Below are 22,267 nucleotides of genomic sequence, written 5' to 3' on the forward strand. Positions count from 1 at the left end.
TTAAGAGAAACCTCTAATCCCTAACTGGTATGTTACATGATCTATTGCTTGGTCCCATTTCCATTAAAAAAAAAAAAAAAAAAAAAGGTTTTTTTAATTGACTTTTATGACACAACACACAACATACATAAGGCAAGCTTATTAAATTTCTAGAGAACTCTAAGTTATTAAAATCGTTAATATTCTAATTAACAAACTGAAAATTCATAAAGATCTGGGAAACCTGTAATGAAGATCTAATTGAAATAAATGCATACTTCATGAGAAAATGTTTACACACTCTTAGATAGTTTTTGTTTGTTTTTTGCAAGGAAATTACAAAAGGAATAATTGTCACACAGCTATTAAGTGTTAAGTGTTTGAGGTAGAATTTGAACTCAGGTTCTACTATGACATCCAGCTGCCTAACCTCTTAGATCTTTTTACTTCAGATCTTAGCTCTGAAACTTTCCCCAAATACTGTCCAACCTGCACAGCTCTACCTTATTTGGATTCCTATTACAATTTCTCTCACACTATTCACTATTAAAAACAACTATCTTGTATCATTACCTAAATTTTTTATGCATGTTAGTCTTATCTTCCCAGAATATATACTTAAGATCAAGGAATACATCTGATATCTCTTTTGTATCTCTCCAGTGCAAACTCAGTGTTCCATTCACAGCATAAAATGGAGGACCTGATGATATCATAGCATGAATATATTAAAGAGACACTTTTTTACTTGTTTGTAAAGCAACTTTTTCCCATATGAACTAAAAATTTTTCATTTTCCACACAATCTATGGATATTTCAGATATAATGAGCAATGTAGACTTGCCTTCTCAAAAACAATAACCCTAAGGACATTAAAACATATACTAGATATTGTACTAGATAGAGCCCAGATCCTGGAATCAGGAAAACCTGGGTGCAAATTCAGCCTCAGACACTTGACACTTACTAGCTGTGTGACCCTGGACAGTTCACTTAACCCTTACTACCTTGAAGGGGATGGGAATTAGGGGTAGGATGGAGGGGGGAAGGGAGGGGGAAGGAAACAAAAACCTTAATATTCTAACAAACTGGAAGCAGAAAATACATTAAAACTGTTTTTGACAAATTAAAATGAAAATTAAATATATGAAATGAAAATATATACAAGTTAAAATTCTGATTCATGGATTTCTCTTAGTTCACAAAGTGATTGAAATAGATACCTTATAGGATTTAAATCTCTCCAAATAATTAAACTAGGTGACACAGTGAATAAGAGCACTGGACATAAAGCCTGAATTCGAATCTGGCTTCAGACACTAGTTATGTGACCCTGGGCAAGTCACTTCACTGTGTTTCCTAAGTTTCCTCATCTGTAAAGTGAACTTCAGTATTTTTGCCATGAAAATCTCAATTGGGGGTAAAGAAGAGTCAGAAATAACTTAAAAATGAGTGAATGACAAAGATGATTATGAGAACAACTCAGCTTAGAAAACAACCATATAAAGCTCTCTATTCACTGATAAGCTGCAAACAACCAGTTCAAAACAATTAAGGTAACTTGAAGCAAACTGAAAACCAAGTACTTGTTCTAAATGTAATCCCCAACTATAAATATAAAACATGATATATATGTCAGTCAATATTGTTATATCAAATCATTATTTAAACTGCTCCCAGACAGCACTGCCCTAGAACTCAGTTCAGGTCCTCAGATTTCCCCCAGCTGGTTCAGGTTATTTATCAAATTAGCAAGATATCTTCTCAGTGGCCTGATCATTTCTAAATAAACACATTTTTTGACATCAGGTATATTAGAATAAAGTAGGAGTTATGTTCTATTACTCCTATGCTTTCTACAATATTCTGAAACAGAAGTCTTTGAGGATTCTCAGTAGGCCAGCTGAAGGTCATCATAAAAGAAATAGCATTATACCTGTCCTTGATCAGGGGAGCCCAGAAAATCTTTCACTCTTTCGGACTTTGGGAGGAAAGCTTGGGAACTCCCTCAGAAAAAGCTCTCCCCTGAGAGACCAGCCCCAGGGAATCAAGACAAAGTGGTTTCATTCTGATATCAAGGTGGGGCTAGTTGAGTACCACTCCTACTGAGCTAGAGATTCCAACCCCACTGAATTAGAAATTCATCCAGAGACACTCATTCAATTCCAAGATTTTCTATTCTGATTCCAGCTGAAACTGCTCTCAGCCCCCATCAAGAGCAAGGCTTCAATTAAAAGAGGCAACTTGAAGCTCAGTCCTTGCAGAGGACCTAACATGCCATGCCATGCCATGCCATACCATGCCATGCCAAGGAACCTCTCTCCCCTTGCATAGCCCATTGAAATGATATTCTCTTTCAGTGTTATCCCCTCTTTATCTTTTTCTCATCTATTTCCCTAACAAAACTTTATACCTCTCTGTTGGTAGTTCTCTGCTGGAAACTCTACTTTCTGTCAGGACTCTGCCACCAAGGAATTCAGTCTTTTTTTTCCATGCATAGCAAAGGCTGATTTCTCAATGCCAATAATAAACTTCTTTTTGCCAGTCTAGCTTTTCGGGTTTGTAAATTCCTTTATGAAGGACCTCTGTGCCACCAGAAAGGGGTTCCCCCAACACCCCGCCCTGCGCCGAATGCTAGGGGAATCAAAGGGGACCCTGACACTACTCTCTTCATTTGGTTCCCCGAACCTCTTCATTTGACCCCCCTAACAACCAGGAACCCCAAATCTCATCATTTGGCTCCCTGAACCGAGGGGAGCTGAACTTCTTCATCTGGTTCCCTGACCTCCAGGAACCCTGAACCTCATCATCCTATGGCTGAACTGAAATACTGTCACAACATTCAGTATTTCAGTTCACAACATTCCAATAAGTCTCCTAAAAGTGTCTCAACTAACACTATCTTTTGTATTCTTTTTATTGTCTGAGGAGCCTATAAAAGTCAAAATATAAATGCCCACTCACTCATAAGCAAATATCACTTGCTTCTTAGGAAAATAGTGAAAAGAAAAAGGAAGGAAAAAAAACCAAGAATAAAACAAGAAATTCCTGACTGATGACCAATAGAGACTAGAACAAAGGAACACAATTCTAGCCAAAGAACATCATGTTCCAAAAGCAGAGAGACAGGTGTAGCATACTACCTTTCCAGAAGTGTATTAGTATTTTAGAAAGTTTTGTGAAAGGTACTAGAATTAAAAACAAATTATCTCAAAGTTGATAAGTAATGAACAATGTCAATGTTGGAGCAGCCATGGATAAAATTCACTGACCTGTTTATTCCTCTGACTCAAACACCCTAAGGAAGTCAAAGATTTAATCAAGAAAGGAACCATATAAAACAAAATATTCACGGAAGCATTTTTCGCACAATAAAAGACTGAAAAAGTGGAATCACCAATTGGGAAATGACAAAACAAACTGGCACATGAAATGTTATTGTGCTATAGGAAAAAATGGAATGAGGAACTCATGGAAACATGGGAGAATTCACATAGACTGATATAGAATGAAGTGAAGAGAACAATATACATGATGAATACAATGTTGTAAACAAGAATACTTTAAGGAATTCAACCTACTAATTATAGAGACCAATTTTGATCCTGGGAAACAATGATGAAATGCATTTCCCTCCTCCTAGTACAGAAGAGGGATTATGGATATGGAATTTGGGAAAAGTCCTATGGATATCAACATTTAAGAATTTTGTTTTTGAAAATTCTGCCTGTTAACTAAAAAAAAAGAACTAATTTCTATATAACACCATGTGTAAGGTATTGTGTTAATAGCTTTATTAAAGAAATATTTACTTTTTAAAAATCTTTTTATTTTTAATGATTGTTTTTACTCAATCTTCAGTTCCAAATTCATCAGCAATATAAGATAAGAAAAAGAAGTTAAAGGAATAGTAATAAAGAGGAAATAAAACTATATCTATTTGCTGATGATATAAGGATATAGTTGGAAAAATCCAGCAAAGACATTGAGACAATTAATAGGATCAGCAAAATTGCGGGCTAGAAAATAATTCTTCAAAAGTAATTGCATTTCTATATAATGATAAAATCCAATAAGTAAAAATAGTAAGAGAAACCCCATTCCAAATAACCAAAAAGTGTATACAATTTCTGGGATTGATCTTCAAAAGCACATGAGAGACTTCTATAGATTCAATTACAAAGTGCTCCTTAATGAAAAAAAGAACCATTTAAATAACTGGAAGAATATTCATGCTTATGGTTAAACCAAACCAATATAACAAAAACTCAATACTATGTACACCAAAGTTACTTTACACTTTTTAATGTTATGATAATGAAATTACTAAGAGAATACTTTATAGAACTCAGTAAAATAAAAGGACTTATTTGGAAAAAACAAAAGATCTAGAATATCAAAGTGATGTGAATCCTAGTTTATTCTCGGAAATTGCTAAAAACAAACAAACAACAAAAACCCAGAAGACTAATAATCAGGTCAGTTCTCCTAGACTATCCAGTTTGTATAGAATAATGTGAAGCATCATTAAAGACAATCACAACAATCTTTGAGACAGCCCTGATTGGCATATCTTTGGACATATACAAAAAATCTAATGCAAATGTAACAAAATTATAAAGATCAAGCATAACTCAAATGAAGAGATCTACCCTTTCATATAGGTAGAAGGTCCACAGGTGTTACATATTGTAAATGTTTTGATACTTTTCCAAATATCTGAGGGGTGGGGGAGGGGCACTCTTTTTCCTCTTTAAAAAATACTATTTGTTATATGGAATAGATCTCTGGGAGGGAGAATCCTGGGGATAATTACGATGATGTAAGAAACAACACCAATAAAAAGTTTTAAAAATCAATAATCCAGTTTCACTCACCAGTAATTCCAAAGATTGACATGTGAGAAAATGCAGTTTCTTTATAAATAAAAATTGATTTATTAATCATTTGCAATATTTCCAGAAATGAAGGTAGGATTACTAATCACAGCTGTATGGTATCTTTGAACAAAACAGGACTAACTGTATATAAACATGCAGCTGTATATATATATGCTAATTTAATTTCAGCCTCTCACCTTGAAGACTGAAAGTCTCCTAAACAGATATACCTGCCTCAAGTTTCTCCACTCTCTAATTCATTCTCACACTGGAAAAGATTTTTCTAAAGCACAAGTCTTACTAAGGTATTCCCTACTCAATAAACTCCAACAGCTTTTTATTGCTTTAGGACAAAATATAAAATATAATCTGTATTTAAGCTCTTTAAAGACTTTCACAAACTTAGCCCCAATCTGTCTTTCCATTCTCAACTGTACACTCCTACAATACTCAGCAACATGACCAAACTGACTTTACACAGATTTTAGATCTCTCATCTTGTTGCTTTTTTGCACTGGCTGTCCTCCAGGCCTTGAAGGCATTTCTCTTCACCTCTACCTCACTGAATCCACTCTTTTTAAAAAAAAATGCAGCTCATCACCCAGTTTTAACATGAAGCATTTCCTGATCTCTCCAAAGTACTAATATCTTCTCCCTCCCTTATATTTTCTTCATATTTATTATACACACTGATTCTGCAATAAACTTGAGGGAACAAATTCATTTTGTTTATATTTGTATCCTCATAACCTGGAAGAATGCCTGGAAATTAATATATGCTTAATAAATGTTTGCTGATTGATAATAAGGACTCAACTGTATATAACATTTCCATCACAATAATTCTATAAGGTAGGTTGGAAAAGTATCATTTTACAGATAAGGAAAATGAGACTCGAGGAGGGATGTAACTTACTCAACATTACACAACTCTAAGTGTCAGCTTATATTAAACTAATTCTTACTTTAAGAGTACAATGTTTGCTCTATTATACTATGTAACTTATGGGAGAAAAAATTATTCACATGTGATTAAACTCCAAGATGTCCAATCTGGAGATATTTATACCGAAGCTTTGCTAGTATCTTTAATCTATAAAACCTGAAGGAATTAAAACATCAAAGTAAGGATAATTCCAGAAAGATACTTCTGTAGTATACTGAAGAGGAGGATCATTTTAAAAGAAAAAAAGGGAAGAGGAAAATAATAAAAAAAATTTAGTAGGTGTCTACCACAAGCCAAGTATTGTCCTATGCATTAGGGACATATAGACAAAACTAAGAAAGTCTCTGCCCTCCAAGAATTTACATCCTATGACTCAGGCTAGTTCCAATGATCTCCTGATGAAGAGAACCTAGAGAGAGGGCTGTGAGAACTGAGTGTGGATCGTAACTTAGCATTTTTCACTCTTTTTGTTATTTGCTTGCATTTTTATTTTTTCTTGTTTTTTTTCCTTTTTGATTTTCTTGTTCAAGATAATTGTATAAATATGTATGCATATATGGGATTATATATATATATGTATATATATATATATATATTTTTTTTTTACTATATTTAACATATATTGGATTACTCTAGGGAAGTGGATGGAGGGAAGGCAGGGAAAAATTGGAACACAAGGTTTGGCAAGGGTTAATATTGAAAAAGTATCCATTTCATGTGTTTTGAAAATTAAAAAGCTTTAATTAAAAAAATTTACATCCTACTGTGGGGATCTTCTGTAAGCATCAATTGAGGAATGTCTGAAAAGACTGTGGTATAAGAATATGATGGAGTACTATTGTGCTCTACGAAATGAAGAAATACACGATTTCAAAAGGCATACAAAAATAAATGAATTGATGCAGTGAACAATTTATGCTATAAAATAAATATAATCAAAACGACAATTTTGAGAACTTTTGAAAACTGATGAAGAATGAAATGAGCACAACTGAGGGAATAATTTGCATACTAACAACAACTAATTCTGAAAACTGTAAGAACTATGATCACTACAATAACTATGATTTCAGAGACCCATTAATGAAAACTGTTAACCGTGAGAGGTAACGGATTTAGAATGAAAAATGAAGCACATACATTTTCTGTATAGTTACTGAATGAATTTGCTTTGCTTGATTATGTGTATTTGTTTAAGAAATGTTTTACTTCCCTGCAATGGAATGTGGAAGGGACTCCAGAAATCGCTATTTCTCCATTTGTTCTCTATTTGAACTCTTTATCAGTTCTTTATTTCAGGTAGTAGCCTGCTGCATATCTTTACTTAACACATCTCAGAGAGATTTCAAAGCTAACATGTTTGAAACTAAACTCAATTATCTCTCACTCTAAATAAACCTAATCTCCCAATTCAGGAATCACCCTTTATTTTTACCATTCTTTTAATTCCCCCAAAAGTCAGCTGTCACATCATATCAGTTTTACTTCCACAATATCTCTCCTGCTGTCCCCTTTTCTCCACTCACAGACCTAGTTCAGGTCCTTCTCATCTCTCACCTGGACTATGATAGCAGCTTTCTAACTGGGTCTCCCTGTTTCCAGGCTGACTTGATCTCTTTTTGATGGAAGCCATATTAGGTTCTTAACGATTCTTTTTTTCTTTTTCTAGATATTTACAATCAAGAATTTTAATGAAACTATGCCAGGAATTAACATCAAAATCAATGGCTTAGATAAAGTTACTTTTTCTTTTTTTAAAAATTGAAATATCTACCCTTCTCCAGATCTGTCCCATTTTTCTTCTATTTCAGAAACCAAGATGACCAGGTGGTTTAGCAATGGCTGCTTATCCATTCTGTCAAGATTCTGAACCTGGGAAGGGAGCTCAAAAGGTAGCTAGGTATTCTCTTATCTCAAATTTTAATCCTTTCCTCATTTTTTTTTTCTTTGATGTGATTTCATTGGTTTGTGGAACCCTCTCTTAATATCAGGAGCCACATTGCAATTTAGTTGTTTGGGGTACTGAGAAGTTAGGTGACTTACCAAGAATCATAAACCAGAACATCAGGGTTAGAATTTGAATTCCAAACTTCCTAACTCCAGGTGCCAACTTTTTATCCAGTGTACCAGGCTGCCTCTCTAACCCCCACCCCCACCCAGTTACGTTTACTCTATCCTTGCCATTCCAGAGTATTCTCTTTGACAAGGCAATGTTGAAGAGCTCTATCCTTCTATCATCTACTGGCTTCCTTTCCAATCCAATACCTTCTTTGATCTTCTTTTCTCCAATTTAAGATTACTCATTTGGTATTTAAACTGCCTAAATCATCATTGGTCACTCTTTCCTCTGAAGTCCTGTACCATCCCCTGTGATACAATATTTAGAGTCTGAAAGCCTAACAGATCTGTCTCAATCCCACCTCAGATATTTATTTAGACAGATGACCCAGGGTAAGTCTCAATCTCTGTGAGCCTCAGTTTTCTTCATTTGTGAAATAGGGACAATAAAATACCTTCCTCATGAGATTGTGAAGATCAAACAAGCTATTTGCCAAGTACTTTATAAACTTTAAATAAGCCATTATTACTGTTATTATTAATCACATTACTTACTAAATAATATTTTGTAATATTATTTTTCTTCATGTGTCCTACTTAACTAATTTGTGAGATTAGTGAGGATGATGAGCATGAATAGTACCCACTGCCACAGGCTTATAATATCCCAAACACCATAGGCCCTGAAAAACTTCAATGTGTTTATTCAAATTAGACAACAGTGTCAAAATAATAGTCCTCTTCAGAGCTGCATAAGTCTTCTTTAGACATTTTTTAAAAGGCTAAACAAAATTCATTTGTATACAAAATGTTGACAATCTTTAAAGTACTATATTCTCTATATACAGATTTTAGGCTAGAGAAGATAACACAAATAATGGAAAAACACTCAAAAGGCAATTGACAACATCAATAACTATAAGCTCATATACCTACTTTTTCATCTTTGAAAATGCACAAACTTACTCAGGGAATAACTGAAGAAAATGAAAAGGTAACAGGTAGACTTACACCAATAATACTCTTCTGAAGATATCTTTAGTGACTTAAATTCCAGACATGTGTTTGTTGGTTGCAAAAAAAAATCTGACTTGCTAGAGTAGATGCACCTTTCCAATTTTCCTCCAACAAGCAGTCTCTCATACATATGTTAAGGTCATACAATATTCTGTGATGAATTCAACCACAGAAATAACTGTTTGATGACATCATTAATATCAAAGCATAAAGACCCGAAAAGGTATATTATACAGGGTCCAAAGGGAATAGGAATTCCCTGTAGTTGGTGAAGTCCTCAGATATTACTGACAAATAATAATTGGGAGCACAGAATCAATTCCAGAACGTTTACTTACAGGAGTTCCTTCAGTTAATCTCATGATCATTAATTAATGAGAATGGCCTAACATTCCATATAAGAAAAACTGAAAAGATGAAAAATATCTACTATCCAACTTCTGGCAAGCAATGAGATGTTCAATTCATTGAGTTAGGATGTACAATGATAAAAGCAATGCAAACTGATAATGAGTAGGAACAAGAATTGAAAAGAAGGAAGAAAAAAGGGTAGACCACATTTGGGAAATTTTGCATTACTTTTAACAATTTCAAAGTGCTCCCTAGAAAAAAGACTACTTTTTCAGAAAATTTTACTGATGTCTTTTGTTTTTTAAACCATTATACAGTCAAAACATCCCCACCCACCCTCCCTGGATTGAACATTCTTATAACAAAGGGAAAAAAATATGTAAGACCAACCTATAAAATGATTATATTTGATAGGAAATAAAAGTTTGCACCTAGAGTTCCTCAACTCTACTGAGAATAGGGAAATATTTCACCATATGTTCTTTGGGATCTAAACTGAAGACTCAAAATTTAAATCTAATATTCTTCACAGAATATTTTGTTTGATGTAGATGTTGGAACACCATCTCTGGAGAATTAAAATAATGGGTGACCAAAAAGGCAACACAAAAAGATCCACGGTGGGAATGAATGAGTTACAGAATTTATCCAACGTTAACCTATGCTCAAGAATCAACATTAGGAAAGCTGCTCATGTGCATGATTGAGGGATAAGAGAGATGGACTCAGCACTTCATTGGGGCTCTCAAAATGTCAAAAGTTCACAGGAAAAGTCTCCAGGTCATTGGCTGGAGGCTCAGGACAGAGGAAAAGGTGGAAAGGGCAAGGGAGAAGATAATAGAAAAATATGGACAAGAATCAAACAGGTTAAGAGGAGCCTGTATCTTGGAATCAAGGGAAGAGAGTCTGAGTTCTGGCTCTTACATTCTATGGGCAAGCCACTTTATTTCACCTCCAAATCACTAATTTTCTTCTCTGTGAAATAAAAACCTGTCCAACTTACTACAAAGGAAAACACTTAGCAAACATTCATGTTTAACAGAAATTAGAACTAGCTCATCTAATCCTTTATCTCAGCCTCTGTAACAGGGGGATCACGAATATTTTCTGTGATATGGTGCTCCAAGGACAGCTGAGTTTTTTCCTCATATTGAGCCAAAAGAGCCAAAATGGTATGAGGAGAGCAATAAATTTGGAGTCCAAAGACACTGGCTTTTGTCTAGTTCTGATACTTGCTACCTACATAAATTCAGACAAGTCATTTACTCTCTCTATGTCTCAGCTTCCTCATCTGTAAAACATGAGCTTGGATCAGACAATCTTTAAGTTCCTTTCCAGTTCTAAATCATTTTTTTCATGACTTTTCTTTCTCAGATCTTGAAATCTATTCCAGATCTTATCATAAGTTAAGTGTTTTCTTTGGTTAATCAATTGATAAGCTTTTATTACTTTGTGCCAGATGACTTTAGTAGATGCTGAATTATTGAATGATTATGAACTATTTCCATATTATGATAAATAATTTTAAAAGCATTTAAACAGTCGAATTAGCAGCTCTAAAGAAAATGAAAGTCTTATGTAAGCAACTCAACAAAGAACCTTTTCAAAACTTTTCTTGATAAGTTTCTCCAGTAAAATGGAAGCTTGAAGGTAGAGACGACTACTCTATTTTTTGTCTTTTAAACTTAACACCTATGATTATGCAAGGTAGGTGTTTAGTATTCTTTTAAGTGAAATAAATATTGTTCCCTAGATATTAAGCAATTTATTTATACTTGTCTAAGCTAACTTATTTATCCAAAATTTTTATAAAATTCTATAATAGTCACTTAGGGCACTTTTGTATTCAATCTCCATAAAGAAACATGTAATTAAATGCTAGCTATATTGTCCTTCCATTTGGGGGGAAAGGGGGTGGTCAGGGTGTCTGGTTTTTAAATTTATCTTTTTTATTAACAAGAAATATTTCTTTTTTATGGTTTTTTCTCAAGAGTGTTTTATTTTTCCAAATACATATAAAGATAATTTTCAACATTCATTTTTAAAGATTATTATATGTTCCAAATTTTTTCTCCTTCCGGCTCCTCATTCCAAAATAGCAAGTTATAAGTTATCTGATATAGTTAAAGATGTACAATCCTTTTAAACTTATTTCCATATTTTGTTATGAAAGAAAAATCATGCCAAAAGGGGGGGGGGAAACCATGAGAAAGAAAAAAACAAATAGACAAAAAAGTGAAAATAATGTTTTGAACCACATAGAGTCTTCATAGTTTCTCTCTGGATGCGGATGGCATTTTGCAACCCATGTCTATTGGAAATGTCTCAGAATATTGCATTGCTGAGAAAGCCCAAATCTATCATAGTTGATCATTATATAATCTCACTGTTACTGTATACAATGTACTCCTGGCTCAGTTCATTTCACTCAGCATCACTTCATGCCTTTCCAGACTTTTCTGAAATCAGCTTGCTCAGTTTATACTGCATCAAAAGTTTAAACACATTTTTAAAATCTAAAAGAATACAACAATTCTAGAGTCCCAAAAGCTGGGACAGATTCCAGTAACTACTTAACTCAATTCCTACTTAGCATATTAGGGCCTAGCAAAGTAAAGTGATTCTTCCTGGATTATATAATTATATCGTAGCAGAATAAGAACTGGGACACAGATCTCCAGTCCTTTGGCTAGGGGATACATTATGAATATACAGCAGCAGATGTGTCCCTGAACATACCTCCTAGAACACACAAGAAGCATGATAAGCAATAAGATGCTGACATGGAAGATAAAATGTCATGGGTAAGCATCAGTGAATTGAATAAAAGCTATTTAATTATTCCTCCAAAAATATTGTACAATGGACATTTTATTCATCAGTAAAAAGAGACCTATGACAAATTGTGAAATTTTTTGTTGTATTTTTTTCAACGGTAGTGACAATACAGGAAGACTTAAGTTCTCTTCTCATCCTTCCTAAATCTCTTTTGCCTCCTTCATTTGCAAATGACTCCTTGCCTCCATCTTAAAACTCCAAAATTCTTACTATAATCCAAACGGAAAGAGATCTTTATTTCATTCATTTATTACTCACATGAAATAAGATTTAATTCTTGCCATAACAATGAAGTAATAAAAGTCAGTTTCATTTAGGAAAAACAAAACAAAAACCCTGAATTTTAGCTGTGGTCCATATAATTAATCAAAAAATCCTGTCTTTTATCCCCTACTTAAATGCTTCCTAGCAAGGGGAAAGGTGTCCAAGACAAGACTGACAAGTTCAACCTTGCTATTTGAAGAACAAATGTTGTTCAGTCTCAGTGACAGCTATTCAAGAAAGGGACCTAGGGAAGAATAAAGGCAGCAAAATCAACAACAAAAAAAGCAATATGCCAAGGGCACAGACCCTTTCTAATAATGTGCAGTTACATTAACATTCAAAAGAGGAATATCTACTCTCTATTCCCTACACAGTTCACTACCTTGTTACCCCAGTACCCAAAACCATAAATTCCAATTTAAAAAAAAATACCTACAATCCCCAATTCTCTAATTTGATTTTTTTTAGATGAATGAGAAAAATTAAAGTTCAAGAAGAACATCTTATCACCTTTGGTTTTGATCCTAAGTCTTGAGCCAACAATAAATGACCATCACAAGGATGGCTTCAGAGCCCTCCTCAATTCACAAAATTATCAATTTTCAGAGCTGAATGGGCTAAAATCCTCAATTTCAATATGAGAAAACAACAGGTCCAAAAAGATTAAGCGATTTGCCAATGTCACTCTACAATCAATGACAAATCTGATCACCCTGTTGCAAGTTTCTCCATACAACTGCCAAAATGATTATCTAAAATTGTGGGTCTGAGCGTGTCACTACTTATCCAATGAACTATAGTTTACTTCTAGGATCAAATTTAAACTCCTTTAATTGGCATTTATTCTTGACAACCTGGCTCCTTCCTATCTTTTCAGTATTCATCTTACCTGCTATTTCTTATACACTAAAATATTTCCCCCCATCTCCATGTCTTTGCCCTATCTTAAAAATAGATTTGCTTACTGAAAGAAAATGCATAAGAAAATTGCTGATGTAGAGATTTGCCTATTAAGTTCTAGTCTTGTTTTGACCATATACTTAAGATTATCCAAAATCCAGAACTTATTCTCTTTCTCCCTAAAAATCTCCTCTATTTTTTAATTTCCTTACTACTATTAAGGGCATTACCATTACCACCTTAATGCCACCTTCAACTCTCAATCTCATGACACATTTGCCAAATCTGGCCATTGTTCCCTTCACAAGGGCTTTTGAATCCTTCCCTTTATCTCAAATTGCAAAGTTATCTGTGAGATCTTAATTACCTCACACCAGTCTTTCAGTGGGTCTCCCAGTATCAATGATAAGGTGATCTATACAAGTTATCCCCCATTCAAAAAAATACCACTGGCTTCCTACTAAACCTCCAAGATCAAATAGAAAATACTATTTGGCTTTAAAAATTCTTCACAATCTGGCCCTTTGCTATTTTTCCAGTTTTCTTCTATATTAATTCATCTCCATCTACTCTTAAGAGTTTAAAAACATTAGTCCCTTACTATTTCTTAAGTAGGACACAGTCCCCTAATTCTTCTTCCCTGGCTATAACCCCTCACCTGTTTCCTGGTTCCCCTGGCTTTCAAGACAAATCAGATTACCTTCCCAAGTCTCCTCCCTTACCACCCCCTTCCCCTCTGATATTACCTCCCATTTACACTGCATATCCCTGGCTATTCGAATGTCTCCTTCACTAGAATGTGAATTCCTTGAGGTTAGGGACTGTTTTTTGTTTGTTCCTCCTTTTTTTTTTTTTTTTTTCTGTATATGCCTTGTGCTAATTTAAGATATGGGAGAGCTTATATTAGAAAAGTATATTATGACACTATCTTCTAAGCAAGTGAACTAATGTCAGCCAATCTGCTCAAGAGACAGTTTATTGGGCATGAAAAGAAACCCCAAAAAGACATTTGACCTCCAATTTGTACTTGAGTTTCTAGTTTTAGCTGAAAACAAGCAGTAAAGTATATAGGCAGTGGGATCCTACTCCACAATATTCAAAATCAGTTACTACTGCTACTTGATGCATATAAAGTATATATGCATATTTATATGCATATGTATTTATGCATATAAAGAATATATGAATGCATATAAAAACATTTATTTGGAATGGAGGAGTCTATTCACCAAATTGCCAAAGGAATCTGTGACATAAAGTTTAAGAACCTCTGCTGAAGAATTTTGAAGTAAACATAATACCAGAGATCAGAAGCTATAAGCTATTTTTGAAAAAATAATTTGTCTTGTTTTTATATTTACTAAATTTCTTCCTGTATCTTCCTCCTCCTCCTCCTTCTCCTAAAGATCAATTCCATTTAACAAAGTTTTTTTTTTTTTATTACTTTTTTGCTGAGTCAGTTGGGGTTAAGTGACTTGCCCAGGGTCACATAGCTAGGAAGTATTAAGTGTCTGAGGCCAAATTTGAACTCAGGTCCTCTTGACTTCAGGGCCAGTGCTCTATTCACTGTGCCACCTAGCTGCACCCCCTCCTTTTTTTTTTTTTTTTTTTTACATTTTTAAAAAATATAATTGCTTAGATGATTTTAGAGAGGCCTGGAGAAACTTACATGAACTGATGGTAAGTGAAATGAGTAGAACCAGGAGATCATTGTACAGGTAAACAAGAAAATTATACCATGATCAATTCTGATGGACAGGGCTCTTTTCAACAATGAGGTGACTCAGACCAGTTAAAGTGATCTTGTGATGAAGACAGAGAGCCATCTACACCTAGAAAAAGGACTGTGGGAACTGACTGTGGTTTGTAACATAGCATTTTCACTCTTTTTGTTGTTTGCTTGTATTTTGTTTTCTTTTTCATTTTTCCTTTTTGATTTTTTCTTGTGCAGCAAAATAACTGTATAAATGTATACATATATTGGATTTAACATATATTTTAACATGTTTAATATATATTGGATTATTTGCCATCTAGGGAAGGGGATGAGGGGAAGGAGGGAAAAATTTGGAACACAAAGTTTTGCAGGGGTCAGTGTTGAAAAATTATCCCTGCGAAAGGGATCTGTATGTGCAAGAATGTTTGTGGCAGCTCTCTTTGTAGTGGCTAGAAACTGGAAACTGAGTAGATGCCCATCAATTGGAGAATGGCTGAATAAATTGTGGGATATGAATGTTATGGAATATTATTGTTCGGTAAGAAATGACCAGCAGTATGATTTCAGAAAGGCCTGGAGAGATTCACATGAACTGATGCTGAGTGAAATGAGCAGGACCAGAAGGTCATTACATACTTCAACAACAATATTATATGACGATCAATTCTGATGGACCTGGCCATCTTCAACAATGAGATGAACCAAATCAGTTCCAATGGAACAGTAATGAACTGAACCAACTATACCCAGCGAAAGAACTTTGGGAGATGACTAAGAACCATTACATTGAATTCCCAATCCCTATATTTTTGCCTACCTTCATTTTGGATTTCCTTCACAGGCTAATTGTACAATATTTCAGAGTCCGATTCTTTTTGTACAGCAAAATAACAGTTTGGTCATGTATACTTATTTTGTATTTAATTTATACTTTAATATATTTAACATGTATTGGTCATCCTGCCATCTAAGGGAGAGGGTGGGGGGAAGGAGGGGAAAAATTGGAACAAAAGGTTTGGCAATTGTCAATGCTGTAAAATTACCCATGCATATAACTTGTAAATAAAAAGCTATTAAAAATTAAAAAAAAGAAAAAGAAAAATTTTTAAAAAAGAAAAAAAAGGAAAAATTATCCCTGCATATGTTTTGAAAATAAAAAGTTTTAATCAAAAATAAATAAATAAATAAATAAAAGCAAAGAGGCAAGATAGAAATATTGCAGCATGTACATGTGAAGCTTATAGCAACAATCAAAAAAGTAGAAAGTTTAAAAAATTTATATTTATGTATATGTATTTATTTTTTATTGCTACAGTAATTAGCAATATCAAGTCTTGAAAAGCTTTCATACTACATAAATAAAATTTTTTAAAAAAATACTTTATTGTTTAAGTGTGATTCCATGTGTTAGCTTTAAATACCTCTAGTAGTCTACCAAGTTCTGAGAAAAGGCTAAGATCAAATTTCAAGAGTCTGGGATGATTTCAGGTTGACTAACACTTGTAAGGCAAAACTTTTGCTAAAATAACCTTAGCATGCTATATTGAATTAATAATATATAATGGTCTGTGTCATGGTTCTGATAAGCATGGCCCAAAATGATCTGGCCTACATAAAAATAAAACAAGAAAACTTGCTAGTAAGTGAAAATAAATTCTAATACCATTCAGGAGAGATCATTGAATCTTTTCTCTGACTACATGAAAAATAGTCATGGTATCAGTATTTCAACCTTGTCTTATCATTGCCTTCATATCACAATTACTAAAGTTTTACTATTTAATTTCAAATCTCCAGAACATTTTATTATATATGTTCTCTTATTTCTCAATAACAAATCTCAAAATTTCAGGATTGAAATACTTACATTTCAATATCTCAATATTGAATAATATTTCAATCATTCCAATAGTTACATATCTTTTTACATGGGGAAACAAAATAGTGCAGTGGATAGAGTACCATACTTGAAGTTAGGAAGATCAGAGTTAAAATCTGGCCACAGACACAAGCTGTATGACTCTGAGCAAGTCACCTAACGTGTTTGCCTCAGTTTCCTTATCTGTAAAATGGGGATAATAATATCACCTGCCACCCAAGGTTGTTATATAAAATGAAATAATAACTGTAAAGTTAGCACAATACCTAATACTTAATAAGTGCTACATAAATATTAGCAATTAGCTTGAACATTTCCTACAAAGGGTAAGTAATCAACTAATTCTGAGGGTAGCCCATTCCACTTGTGGAAGTTAAGTAGTCTGTATTTACATGAACTGATGTTGTCTGAAAAATGAGCAGAATCAGGAAAATATTGTATGCAGCAGGACTGTGTAATAATCGACAATCGACAATCAGACGTAGTTCTTTTCAGTAATTCAGTGATCCAAGGCAAATCCAATAAACTTTGGATGAAAAATCCCACCCTCATCCAGAGAGACTGAATCCTGATCACAGGATAGTATTTTCTTTTTCTTGTTTTTTTTCCTTTCTTGTGTTTTTTCTCTTTTGTTCTGATTGTTATTTCCCAAAATAACTCACATGGAAATATGTTAAAAATGAATGTACACATATCAGATTGCTTGCTGTCTTGAGGAGGGGGGAGGTAAAGGAGGTAAGAAAAAAAAATTGGAACTCAAAATCATACAAAAATGAATGCTGAAAATCATCTTTACATGTAATTGGGAAAATAATAAATTGTTTAAAAAATTTTAAAGATGTATTTCCTTATATAAAGATTTCATTTTTTTCTTCTGTTTTTATTTATAGCACTTAGCATAATTCCTGGCACACAGCAGGGGTTTGTTAAATGCTTAATTGATTCAACCAATCCTCATAAAATGGACTCGAGTCCCTTCACCATTCTACCCATTCTCTTCAGGAGATTTCCAATTTACCAAAATAATTCCTAAAGGTGGTACACAGAATTGTGAAACACAGTATTGTAGACATAGTCTGATCAAGGTAAGGAACAGCAGGACTATTTCCTCCTCATCCTAGAATATATCTGATTCCCTCTTCTTGAGACCAAAGATTATTTTAGCCTTTTGACTGACCATCTCACAGTTCTAACTCATGTTGAACCTTGAGTCTAATTAAATCTTCAGATATTTTTTAAACTATTGATGAATTACACTTTTCCACAAATTTTATGAAGTTTACTGTTTGAACCCAAGCATAAGACTTTACATTTGTACCTATTAAAAATTTCATCATCTGAAATTCAACCCAATATTCTGTCCTTTCCCTCCTAAAAGATCATTTTCTGTAGCAAAGAAAAATGGGAGCACAAATGCCACCTCTCTGTAGTCAGCTATCTTCATCTTATGCACCTTGAAAAGTGGTCCAATTCCTTATTTATCTTTCTTTTCTCCAGTATACTTTAAAAGACCGTAGTTGTCCTCAGCGCTTTGTTAGCCTCAAGTCCTTAGGAGCTTTAGCAGTGTTATTCTAATAGGAACGTGTCATACCTTAATATGCATTCTAGTATCTCATCCTTGCTTGCATATTGTGTATATTATCTTCTGAAAATCTAAAAGAGTTGGTAAGTTCTGTAAATCCACATTGGTCTCTTCAGACAACTCCCAATTTTCTTCAAGAGAATTATTCTCTTTGCAACTATTTTTCATTCTTGAATATCTTCTCCCTCCTAAGATGACATTCTCTAGACTACAAGATCCTTCTTACTCTTCCTCTGAAACATATGAAGTCTAGCGTATAAGACAAAATATGCCAACTTTTCACTCATCTATCACATATTCCGGTCTGTTTCTTAGAGAGAAATGTTTTACTATGTAAGCAACTACTCAGAGGTCTAAACTAATTATAATACAGCTTGAACAGGGAATCTGAGACAAATGGGTAGCAGAATGGGTAAAGTGATGGACGTGATACCAGGAAGATCAAAATTCAAATGCAGCCTCAGATAATTACTAGCTAAGTGATCTTGGGCAGGTCATTTAACCTTCTGGCCAGTTTTCTTTTCTTTAAATAACAGCTTTTTATTTTCAAAACATATGCAAACACAGTTTTCAACATTCATCCTTGCAAAACGTTTTGTTCCAAATTTTTCTCCCTCCCTTCTCCCACCTCCTCCTCCCCTAGACAGCAAGTAATCCAATATGTTAAACATGTGTAATTCTATATATTTCCACAATTGTCATGCTGCACAAGAAAATCAGATCAAAATGGGAAAAAAAAATGAGAAAAAAAAAAAGGTGAAACTACTATGTTGTGTTTCACATTGAGTCCCCACATTCTCTTTCTGGGTACAGATGGCTCTCTCCATTTCAGATCTTTTGGAATTGGCCTGAATCACCTCATTGTTGAAAAGAGCCATGTCCATTAGAGTTGATTATCATATAATCTTGCTATTGCTAGTTCTACTCACTTCACTCAGCATCAGTTCATCAGTTCGTGTAAGTCTCTCCAGGCCTCTCTGAAATCATCTTGCTGATTGTTTCTTACAGAACAATAATATACCATATCACTCATATACCATAACTTATTCAGCCATTCTCCAGTTGATGGGCATCCATTCAGTTTCCAGTTTCTGGAAGCTTTTACAAATATTATTACACATGTGGATCCCTTTTCTTTATGATCTTTTGGGGATAAGTCTCAGTAGAGACCCTTCTGGATCAAAGGATGCACTCAATTTGATAAAGGCCACAATTTTCTTATCTGCAAAATGGGGATAATAATTGTAACTGCAACCCTTGTGAGGATATTTGTAAAGTGCTTTGCAAATCTTACGTTATCTAAATGCTAGCTGTTGTCATTAGCTGTCATTTAGATTCTCCCCATGTTCTAACCTTGACCCATTTGTGGACCAGCACACCAATTATATTAAAGAAAAATCCCATCCCATCCTCAGCAGTGTTCCTAGCACTCTTTGCTGCCACCTTTCTACATGATGGCTACTGTAAGTAAAGCATTGCCCTTGTAAGTTAATTTTAACAACCTTTATGTGACAGGTGTTACTGCAACAATCCAAAAAACAACAAACCTAGAACTGATTCTCTTCTTTCACTTCATGTTGATCTGCCATTATTAGACAGTCATCTCTCCTCTGTGGTTTTTCAATTACTTCTAGAGTTGAAAACCTGTGACTTGAAAAGGTCTTTGGGGGCTTTTGTCTGCCAAACTATAATTAAAAAAAAATTTCAACTGTAATTTGCAACACATTTTCTTAGCTGCAAAAGTAAAAAAAAAAAAAAAAAGACAGAAGAAAACATCAGGAACATTATATCTAGCACTCAATATTATACACAGATTCAAGTGAGACCTATCTTATGTGGGCCACCCTCTATCAGAGGCAAAAATTAATTAAAAAGACAAACTCTACAGTAAGATGTGCACTAAGTAATAAAACTAAGGATGTGGGAGATAACTTGATTTTTGTTTTAAATCTTTGTGTATTCATCGGCATATATAGATAAATATGAAATATGAAAACTGCAGGCAGACAATTCAGATCGTTTTTTATTAAAATAAACATGCATTTTATTAACACCTATCTTTCACTTATAGTCAAAAGCTACTATAGATGGTGGTCCTTTATTCTTAGGAACAAAGTGAGCTATTCTACCTTTTGATTCAAGTCTGTGATTAAAGTAAACTTTTAAAACTGCAAAAACTAGGACCCTGGTGAACCTTAGGATCATTAGCTGTATTCCCAACTCAACTGCCAAAGAATCTTACAAATTCCACTCAAACTGATTGTCCAGATATGTTACATTTAACAAGTTATTAGGTCACATAGAATAAAGTGCAAATCCTTTGCTCTGGCCTGAATCCCAAACTAAGGTCAGGAAAATAACGTTTGAAACACTGCTAACCTTTTACCCATTTGGCTGAACCACAAAACTCACAAGAACTTTCTAAATCCCACCACTCGTTCCCTTTTCCTTCACAATCAGCTACCCCTAGGACCACTACTTCCTCCGCCTCCCTTGGTCAGGAGCATACGTAGCTAACACACACTGGGAAAGAGCCGACCAACATTTGGGGTTAATTTCAAGGCTTTGTAAAAGACAGCAGCGGGCCTCGGAGTAAGGCATTTGCTGTGTTTCGAGGAAATGCTTTTTAACTAAGTCACAGAACTTGGGGGCCTCCAGACGCCTTCCGAGCCGGCGAGTTTCCCTTCCCTCCGGGTACGCGCGGCCAAGTCGGACTGTTCCCGGATCCTTTCCTCTCCCGGGCCACGCAGAGAACCCGCGCCCACACAGGCTTTTCTCCATCAGCCCCCAGCTTTTCGGAGCGCCTTCTTCTTACTCTATCCGAAGGGATTCGCCTATCTCGGCCGTCCTCCCAGAGCGAACCTCCTCAGTAAACAGCCCGACACCACCCAGGCGGAGCGCTCGCCGCTGTCCGGGATGCCCGAGGCGCGCTCCGTCTCAGCTCCCCCTCCCCACAACGTGGACCCACGCCTCCTACGGCGACCCAACCCTGGAGGTCTCCCACAACACCAAACCCAAATTTCCCCCACCTTCCCCACTAACAACGAAGGATCTATCCCAGTCCCCTTTCCTCCCCCCACGCTGGGGGAGGGGACCCTTCCTTCCTTCAGACCCTCAGGACCTCCCTCCCTCGGTTTTCCCAAGACCTTTTCTTCCTTTAGACCTTCAGGACATCTCCTTTTAGTTTCCCAAGACCCTTTCACTTAGTCCCTCAGGATTCTTCCATGAATGCCCCAAGATCCCCTCCTGAGTCTCCTAGGACCCTTTCTTCTTTTAGACCCCCAGAATCTCTTCCCTCGGTCCTCTCCCCCTCCCCCTTAGTCTCCTAGGTCCTTTAGATTCCCGGACGCTCTCCCAGAAGTCCCCCAGGACCCTCCGCTTAGTAGCCCAAGATTCTTCCCTTGGTCTCCTCAAACCCCTTCCCTGGAGTTCCCTCGCCCCGGCCCTTTTCCCCTTCTCCCGGGGACCTCGGCCCCCTCTGCTGGTTTGGAGCCCCTTTCTCTGGGTCTCCTCAGGACCCTGTCGAGATTCTTACCTTCTTCCCTTTCTTGCCCTCCTCCTCCATGTCTCATGTGTGTAGTTCTGGCAACCGTGCGGCCCCCCCCAGGGGCACCCCGGCCGCGGCTCGGCGCCCCCGCCCCCGCCACGGCGGCTACATGCCCCCTCCCGCTCCCACAGACCAGCCACAGCCTCCGCTCCCGCCGCTGCCGCCTCCGCCTCCTCGGCCGCAGCCGCCGTGCTCGCGGCCCGTCACCGCCCACCCCCCCCAACCCCGCCCTCTCCGGCCCGGCCCGGCCCGGCCCCTAGGGCTCAACGGGGACAGTCTCCGCCCCGGTCCGCAATGGGATAGACCGC

At 35.8% G+C, this 22,267-nt stretch overlaps 1 protein-coding gene across 1 annotated transcript in view; it reads right to left on the reverse strand.

The window, feature by feature from the left end:
- Positions 1–22,056, reverse strand: part of CCM2 (CCM2 scaffold protein) — a 131,048-nt gene extending 108,992 nt beyond the window's left edge. Inside the window, exon 1 of the mRNA XM_051984743.1 lies at positions 21,948–22,056. Within this exon, the coding sequence (XP_051840703.1) occupies positions 21,948–21,977 (30 nt within the window). The 5' untranslated portion in view covers positions 21,978–22,056. The remainder of the gene's footprint in view (positions 1–21,947) is intronic.
- Positions 22,057–22,267: the final 211 nt, after the last annotated feature.

This window comes from Antechinus flavipes, chromosome 1, assembly GCF_016432865.1.
Source record: "Antechinus flavipes isolate AdamAnt ecotype Samford, QLD, Australia chromosome 1, AdamAnt_v2, whole genome shotgun sequence".
Lineage (NCBI taxonomy): Eukaryota > Metazoa > Chordata > Mammalia > Dasyuromorphia > Dasyuridae > Antechinus > Antechinus flavipes.